Here is a 9,777-nt window from a genome sequence, read left to right as displayed (position 1 = left end):
GCTTTTTTATTACAGAATAACCCCAAGTTTGCCCTTGCACATGGGGTCATTTAAGCATCAGTGACCAAATTTTACTTCTTTGTTGGTGGTGGCTATGTGACATATCTCGTGATCTTTCTGGGTCTACAAAAGGTCACATGGTGAAATGAAACCTTCCAGAAAACTATAGCTAATTTAATATGGTCAGAATTTTCAGGGCCAAGACATGTGAAAGGCATCTGGAGACTTCTGTCTGATCAAACCAAGGCAATAAAATATCTCCTGTTACAAAAGATTGACCACATTTCTCACACTTGAATTCAACTCAGTAAGCATATTCAGCACCTACTACATATAAAAATACTCTAGGGATCCAAAAACTTGGCACGGTAAAGAAGACAGATACACATAGCTGGTGTAATGGGCCGGGCAAAATGATGAAATATGAGTAGTCATGTAGTCCCAAAGATAAGAGATTGGATCTCAAGAAAAGCAGGCAGGATTTAACAGAGAAGTGGCATTTAATCTAAGCCTAAGACTGAAGAGATTGTGATGACAGGATGTTTTAGACTGAGGAGACAGGGTTAGAGGATCATAGAAGCAGAAAAGCATGTGTGGATGAGGTATAGGAAGGGGTGTGGTTGATTAAGATATAGAGATGAGTTTGAAAATGTAAAGTGGCACCTGTCCTAGTTATTAAATTACCGCCTCTCAGCTCTACCCTTCTTACTCTGTTTTGTGATGTGAGGGCTGATTCTGTACACCACATTTCTGCACTGCCAAGGGGCACCCTGGAAGGAGACTGCAAGGCTTGAGGAAGGAGAAGGGACAGACTCCTTGTTTGCACTCTGTCTGCTTCTTGTCTGCTCGAGATTCCTGTAAATGGTACTTCAGCAAGGCGTCTTTCTGGGAACAGCAAAGGAATCTAGTTGGAGTTTTTCCAAGACTTGTAGGACAAGCTTCATTGCGCACCTCACCTCAAAACCCTAGTACCAGCCAGCTAGCTGGTGCCTGCACCTCAGAGGTCTGGGGCCTCAGGGGTACCTCTGAGCTTCTAATTTTTAATAATTTCAACTCTTCCTGTTTTTCCTCTCGGCCTTAGTGATGGTCACTGCTTTCTGCAGTTACTAACTCTCCATCCTTTAAAGTTCTCATTTTACTCTGTGTTCCCTAGTTAACTTATACAAACTAGAAGTAAAATCTAAATGCAATCAGTTGAAAAAATCACCGACTTTCAAGTACATACCAAATTTAGAGAGAACAATTGAAATGAAATATTTATTAGAGCCCTAGGGGATTCCTTACTTGATTGTCCTTTGACCTCCTATCTCTCATTTCCTTTCAAGAGAATTGTGTCCAGTATTTAAAACCTGGGAAATATCAGACACCCATCCTTCGCTAACTAAAGACTCTGGGCTAAATGCTGAGCAAGAAAAGGCAACATTCCTCATTTCTCCTTCCTGCATACGCCACCAACCACTTTAAAATGTTATGTAATAATGTAGTTGCCAAATGGGAGCTAATTAAATCGACCTGGCTCTCTAGCCTTCTGCTCTTAATATTCAGGCAGAGTGTGTGGATGAGCGGCCAGCGAGAGAGAGTGCTTAAAATTTTCATTTCCGACCCTGACCTACACCATTTCTCTCCTTTCAAGAAACATTACATCTAAATTATTAGAAGACAAATGGGTGTTATTATATTCTTACGGCAGTGTGGGGAAAGAGCTCCTACAGCCTCTGCTGATAACTCGTTTTCCCTGTAGCAACTTCTTTTTCATCAAGAACTTCTACATTATCCCCAACATAATTCTGCTAGTTTAATCCCATACTGTTGAATTTCACCCTCTCCCCACCTTGTTGAGACTGGAGAACAGCTTGTGAGCAATCTCTTGATAATAACCCTCCATATGTCTAAAACAGCCTTTTCTTTCCAAAGTAATTAATCTCCCCTCCCCCGTGCCACTGCCTTTTTCTTACACTTTGCTGTATTTCCCAAGCTTTTACACACCTCTGTTTCCCTATGGATCCTTTTTTAGTAATTCCTATTTTTATGGGGAGATAATACCCTTGCAGAATTAACCAATACCAAGCATAGCATGTCACAGCCACTTCATGAGTAACTTCTGTACTCAGTATTGTATAATTCTATCTTCAGAGAGATTTCTAGGAGTGTAACTAGTAACTTCTGTAGTATTCTGCTGCAGCAGCCTATAGGGAAGCCATTTGATTTTTGTTAAATTCAGATTTAAGTAGAATTTTCTTTAGAAGAAAATTCACGGTTTATTAGCTTTCCTATTGACTTTGTTCTTAACTTCAAATTAGGCTGGTTGGTGAACTTGTATAATATTAAGGGAGAGTGAAATTCAATAACCTAAAATCATTTGTCTTCTGCTATTTTCCTTTAAGGATGCAGAAAAAATATCAGCTTATATATTTTTAAATTATCTGCATTAATTTATATCTTCTAAATTATGAAATCAGCACCATTAGGGACAGATTATAGAGGTAAATGTACTCTTCAAGAGGAGTAAAAACATAGTTTGTGAGCAATGGAACAGTATTATTCTTTAACAATCAAAGAAATTCCCCAATTTGGCCTATCAAAGGTTCATGATCATTTCATGAGTCAGAGAAAATTCAAGAGGAACAAAATTTGCTATTATTCCTGTTTAGTTTAAAGTTGGAACAAAAAGACGGGCAGTAGATCTCTCTAAAGATGAAAGTTGACTGTGGGAGGACACCTTGGTCAAGTGTGTGCTGCTGCTTATGTAATGACTAAGACTGGACTCCAGAGCATTGCTAGATGCAATGAAATATATGAAGATTGACTGGCATCTCTTTGAGAACAGGGACTATGGAAATCCTTGGAAGCTGGTACAGTTCCTGGCATATAGTTATTAAAATCTCCAGATTTGCATTCAGTTTTAGCTTCTTTCAAGATACTTTACGGCTTAAAACTTAATGATGGGGACTTGCTGGCTATTCTGTTTCCCTCTCTTGCCTGTCTTCTCCTCTTCCCCTAGACTTTCTGTTTCCCTTTATGTACTGTTGACTGCATCCTTTGGTCTTACAAGAAAACTCTGGTTGCCTTCAGCCATGACAGCCACCAGAGGAGATCAGAAAGCACGAGGAAAAAGAAGTCAGGATATGAACTTCTTGATTCTTTCCTCAGCTGTTCCTTTGATGCATCTCTTCACAGCTGCAGAGACTACAGCTCCTGTTGAGTGGCCCTGGCTCCCTCCATGTGTCCTGCTTTCCCTAGTTTTAGTGACGCTATCTCCTCCTCCTTGCTCATTCAGGCTTAAGGGTAAGAATGACTTCCTGCTATCACTACTCTACAAATGTCTCAGTTTCTTTCCTTGGTCCTCTTGAACTTGCTCACAGATCTTCCACTAATGCCTGTACTATATTCTTGAACCATCTCAGTTGGATCCTGTTTCTAGCTGGATTCCTGACTAATACAGAGAAAATTTTAAGTAAAAAAAATATGTAAATAATTTAAAACTGTATTAAAGGTTATTAAGAAAAAACTACAAGTATTTAGATAGAGAATAATGAGTGTGAGTTAGATAAAGTTTTCACAGATGGCCTCATTATAGGGTGATATTTAATTTGAAGGCAGAGGATAAGTGGGAGGCAGCATGGAAAGCACAGGGAAGAGTGTTCCTGATAGAGAGAACAGCAAGTACAAGGGCCATGAGGTAGAAAAGAGCTTGAAATGCTCTGTGCCAGAATTTGGTCATAACACTCTATGAGGAACATTTGGTTAAAATATTCTACTGGGACAGACTGAGGGGAATACTCAGCTTGAGTGGCAACGTACTGATAGATATCTAGTGACAGACACTAAAATTCTTGGACAAAGGCCCACCAGAGAATCAAGCACTTGTTAAAGTGGGAAGCAGTTCAGGTGAGCTGTGGGAACTAAGCAGATGCTCAGGTATTAATTTGAAATTGCTGTAATCATGTTGGGACAAAAATGATGATCTACTCCACGTGACAATGTGCTGTAAAGGAAGATGCTATTTCTGTGATCTTGTTTACTTTCATCAGAGTGGTAAGTTAGTCTTTAGGTAGAGCTAGATCTCTTAATAACAGTGTTTTTTTCATAATGGTGACACTTCGTGGAAAGGATACCAAATGAGCAACAGAGACATTCTTAACAGGCTGTGTGTCTTCTTTATCTCTTCTTTTATTTATTTATTTTTGGGACAGGGCATGAGAGAGGGAGTGGCAAAGAAGGAGTAGAGAACTTAAAGAAACTAAAGTACTAAAGGAACATAATTTGACTGTTGAATCCTACCTGAATGAAAGGGACTTTAAGGATCAATTTACTAAGCATATTTCAAGACTTCCAAAAGTAAACACATCTAACTTATTAAATAAGTCTGCCTGGGGAAATATCCCATATTGTTTTTTTGTCTATAAATTCAGTTTTCTAATTTGTTTTACAATAGGACCTCTGTTTGTTTTTCGATTTAGTGCAAATTCTGGCATTCAAGAATTATTTAATTGCAGGATATACTAAAACCTTTGGCATCAAGCCAAGATATATTATTTTTGTATTTATCAGAATTGAGTTTCTTACTGTGGACAGTTTCAGGCACACTTGAGATCACAACATGGCAAAATGGTGAAAAACAAGACTTTTAAGGTATTATTTAATCTTGTGCATTTAACTAATACAGTGGTGCCTTGGGAGCAAAGGGGGATTGGTTCCAGGACCCCCCCACAGATACCAAAATCCATGGATGCTGAAGTACCTTAGCCGGCCCTCCCTATCCACGAGTATATAGAAGGTCAACTGTATCTTTAGGTTTGGAAGACTTCTTCAGATATCTGCCCAAATACCTCCCTAGATGAATTTTAAATTCTTGAAATGTATTTCTATTTATATGCATCTTTTGCTCAAAAGATGGGCCACGCAACAATTTATTTTCTTTTTGGTCTATTATGATCCTGCTTCTATTTAAGTTTAAGCAAAATTGAACATATATGTTATCTCAATCAGTCTTGAAATTAGAAAACATAGTATTTACTATGTTCATGCCCTAAACCCCCTCTTATTAGCTGAATTTTTCATATTTACTTATATTTTCCTCCCCCATAGGCTAAGCTTACTTTAAGCACATTTGTATAGCAGTTTTATCTCCAAGTACTTTATAGTTATGCTGTGGGAGTTAGCTCACCACAACTGAAGTCAAATGATTAGTAAATCTGATAGAGATGCATTTATGCAAATTATAATTATAGAGTCTAGAAAGGACCCTGAGGTCTTATCACCCTAAAAAACCAAAACAACAACACTCTGTTTAAAATAAATCATAATACTCTAATCAAATATAATCAAAATCCCACTCCTGCCTCTACGCCCAACACTCATATTGTAAACATCATTGACAAGTGATTATATATCACAGGATTTAAACCCTCAGAAATGGAATCATTAAGTATAGCAGACATTAGAGTGTGATATAAATCATCTTTCTGATTTGGGGGATGATTACATGTTGTACATATTGACAGCTGGTGCTACCATGTTATCATTTCAGGAGACACTGAAGTAATCAGTTCGCTCACTGTAACTATTGTTGTCATGACTTTTATACTGTTGTCTTATTATATCTTATCAGAATTTACATCTTATACATGGGGAGCAGTTAGCACCTTATCCTTTTATCATCTTTTTATTTACGTCATTGCTGAATGAAATTTAAGAATGATACTGAAATTTTATGACATGTAGGCAAAGAGATTTAAAGCTCTTCTTCTATTTAAAGAAGTTTCCTTTATGTTAAAATGGTAAAATTACATAAGTTATTGTTCATAGAAATGACTAGAAAGCTAATTATAATTGGTTACTTCATCAATTCCCATTTGCCCTTCTTTTAAAAAACGAATAGCCACCAAGGAGTTTCTGAGAAAATGACACCTAACAAAATAAGTGATCCAAAAATAAGATATGTCACATTTTAATAAACAATTGTGTCTAATTATGGAAGAATATGTACTTACTTGCCAAGTGCAAAGCACTCCATCTTAACAGTTGTTCCCTTAGCAGCTGTAACCATGAAAGGAAAATGGACCTCAATTTTCGGCTCATATTCTCCCATCACACCTGGGAAATAAGAATAATCTTTAAGCATAAAATGAATGTCACAATTTCTTTCCAATCCCGGAGATGTTACATTGAAAAGCACTGTGGTTCGATTGTTAATGTCCGTTTGATGACTGCTAAATTTTTGATGCATTGAAATAAGTACACTTAGACTTAATGATTATGATGAAGTCTTAGTCTTCCCTGAACGATTGGGTTGCATGTATGTTCAATACCATTTAAGACAAAAATTACTGAAAGTGTTAATTAACACTGGTAGTTTAGTTACTGATTATGTTCCAGAGGAAATAAATAACTATGAACATTTCCCATGGTAAATAATAGTGTTGATTCTTTTAAAAATAAGTATAGGTGTTGGGACTTTCTTTATCTTTGTCACGTGAATGAATATTTATTTATTAAGTCAACATTTATTTGTTGAATATCCATAATGTGTAAGCATTTTGCTAGGCATTGTGGGAGTTACAAAGATAAATCAGCCATGAACTGTGCTCTCAAGCACTCCACAAGTGTATTCTTAAAGGAAAAAACAACATATACCCAAGTGTGGGAGAAGAGCTATATATCAAAATAATCATAATGCAAGATAGGAAGTGATGGGTGTCATGAATGAGATATCTCTAAAGTATTGTGTGCATTTGAGGAGATTATAAGAATAGTTAGGATTTAGATAAGTAGGGAAAAGATAGGAGTGAAAGTAAATGGAACTGTAAGAACAAAGTCAAAGAGACAGGAAACCACCAGAAATAGGAATATCAGTTTTTCCGGCATGTTGGTATGTGAAGGGAAGTGATACTAGACAAATTTGTAAATATAAATGGAGTCCAAAAAAAGAGGGCTTTGATTATCAGAGTAAGACATTCAAACCTAAATCCGTAAGTAACTTGGAGCCATTGGGGTTTTGAATAGGGGACTGGCATTTTGCTGAGATGTATATACTGGAACTGGAGCAGAGACTGGTAAATCAATTACATTATTCAATAACCCAAGGTAGAAGCAATAAAGGCCTGGACTTGAGTTACGGTAGTGAACAAAGAGAAAAGGCGCTAGATGGGAGAACCTACGAAGAATTGAATGTGTTACACAATGAGGGTGTTGGGGATAAGGGTGTGGACCTCATCAATAATAACAGTAAGGTTTCCAGCTTGGGGGAGTTGGGCAATGTCAATGAACAGAACACAGCTACAGTAGGAAAGCTGATGACTTTCATTTTAGGAGTATTGAGTGTGATACCTATAGGATATTCAGAAGAAAGTGTCTGACCAGATAACGTAATGAGAGAATGAAGCTTGACATGAGTTCTGGGCATGTTATACACACTTAGCATCCTAATTTAGAGGTGGCAGTTGAAGCCATGAGATTGGATAGGACTTTCACCTATCAAAATACAATGCACTAGCTGAGGCCTGGTGAATTCCATGGCTAGTGCCCTCAGGTAGCCCTGGAGCTAACTGTCTCCCAAAAATAATTTTTCGGAGACCCTTATGTGTAAAGCACGACAGAGGACATAGTTATGATTTAGCATAGACACTTGTCTGAGGAGCTTGTGTGTGTGTTTGGGGACATCTATGTTTATGCCCATGTTTGTACATATAAGTCTATGTGCGATTCCATTGTGCATGTATATGTGATGAGAGAGAAGAGAAAGAAACCCAGATAGAATAAAATAAATGCTATAAGATATAAAGGCAAGATGCACTGTATGTGCAAAGGGAGAAAAGGTTACCTTTGGAAAAGAAAATCTTTCTGTGTTCATTTTTTGTTTGCTATTATTGATCTGAGCTGAGCCTTGAAGGAAGAATGCAGATAACTTTAGATGGAAAGTGTTTAAGTTCACTGAGAACAGGAAGATCATCTTTCCTCTTTTTGCTAGTTTTTGGCAAAGCAATAATAGAGAAAATATTACTGATGTTTTCATCAAAGAGATTGGGGCTTCTGGACTTGGCTCTGTTAATGACTAGACTGTGCCATCTCTGACAGGTTGCAACCTCTGCGTCTCATTTTTCTAATCTATAAAGTGAGGGAATAGAAGAGAATTACCATTAATGTAATGTTTTGCTCTATCAAGCTAACTCCCTGGATTGCTTCCTAGTTTAATGCTTGCTGCACACAAAAAGTCTGACAAATGGCAAGCGAATTGAAAGGTTAGTACTGCTATATCACTCAAAACAGATGTTTAAGCACTTTGTCTCTATCTCTTTCTCAATAATGGTTTTTGCTTCTACTTCTTTTTTTGTTTCCTTCTCCTGCCCTCCCCCAATACTTTCCAACTTCTTTTCTTTTATGTCCTCGTGTCTTCTTTTTTCCCTGTGTCTCTCCTGAATAGCAGGATTTGGCCTGCTGGTGATACCCGGCTGAAGGTATCCAATGGAAGGTTCATCTTTAATGCCCTCTTGTAAGCCCCCATATGAGGACTCCCAGGCATCTGTTCAGTGGCTATCTTTGACTCCCCACCTGAAGCAGTCCCTAAAGCCAGCTTCCGATCTCCCCATCCACTCTTAACATTGATTTTCTAGTATTCTTGTTCCTTGTCTGCCTGTTAACATGATGGTTTAATAATAGATGATTTAGTATGATGCTTATTAAACTTAACACCCTTACTTCCACGGGTTCCTGTGAATGCTGGCAGTTGCTGAGTGCCGTGGAGTATTGTAGAAGGGCAGTGACAGTCAAGCTGAATTTAGAAAATATTTCTATATAATTATTTCCAGGGCGTTGTTAGGTCTCAGAAGAAAGGAATTTGAATCTCCAAAGCTCCAGTAGCTTGTGTTGATTTCTTTTCCTATCCTAAATAAAAATTTCCTTTAGAATCCACTTTTATAGTAATGCTTTTGTATTCTTTTTATTAAAGAGTGTCCTACAATTGTACAACATTTCATGTCCTTTAAAACTTTGATCTGCCTCTGAATAATACCAAGGTATTACTGAAATTATTGGCGAATAGGAGCCAGATACGTATATTCTCTCTCGTGTCTTTCAGATAATGTTTGTGAATTGCAAAGAAGACATTCTTTTATAACTTTAATCTTTAAGACAGATTCAAATGATGGGCACTCCTGGTAGTATTTGGGAAGTAATTTTGTCTAGGTAGGGCCTCCTGGTGTTCCTCAAATGATTCCCATTTGGCCAAAGACACTATTAAGCCTCACTGCAGGGCCCAAGAAGTTTGTTAATATCTGAACTAGATATTAAAAATACAATGAAAAGCTTTGAATAAGAGGCTTCAAATTGTTTTACCTAGTTTGAGCTGTACTGTACTGTAAGAAATAAATGGCATTTTACTTCGATAATGATGATATAAGACAGAAATCTCTTTAAATATGTCTCGCTCTTTAACAATTGATTACATTCAGGAATTAAGTTTTGTTTTATGTTTCATGGGATAATTTCATGTTAGAGCTAAAGTTCAACTTAGCTTATATAATATACCCTCTTCCTTTTAAAGATGAGAGAGCTAAGAGTCAAAGGAGACAGCTAATTGGCCCCAGGCCTTGTGGAAAACTGTTGGTGGAAATGGGGCAAAAATAAGACTTTTCTGACCTTAAGTCCATACCTATTTTCTTGACATCACTCTGTTGAGGGATTTCAATCACAGAGTATAGGAATCCATGCATACCACACAAGTTACATCAATCATTGATTGTCTGTCATGGCTATTTGGTTTATTTCAGCTGCAGTTTT

General features: G+C 37.3%; 1 protein-coding gene across 1 annotated transcript in view; it reads right to left on the bottom strand.

Moving 5' to 3' along the window:
* Positions 1-9,777, bottom strand: part of CNTN5 (contactin 5) — a 488,151-nt gene that overhangs the window by 279,974 nt on the left and 198,400 nt on the right. The window contains exon 7 of the mRNA XM_046638244.1: positions 5,994-6,096. Within this exon, the coding sequence (XP_046494200.1) occupies positions 5,994-6,096 (103 nt within the window). The remainder of the gene's footprint in view (positions 1-5,993; positions 6,097-9,777) is intronic.

Source organism: Equus quagga, chromosome 14 (genome assembly GCF_021613505.1).
Source record: "Equus quagga isolate Etosha38 chromosome 14, UCLA_HA_Equagga_1.0, whole genome shotgun sequence".
Lineage (NCBI taxonomy): Eukaryota > Metazoa > Chordata > Mammalia > Perissodactyla > Equidae > Equus > Equus quagga.
This window is presented reverse-complemented; position numbering and strand designations above follow the sequence as displayed.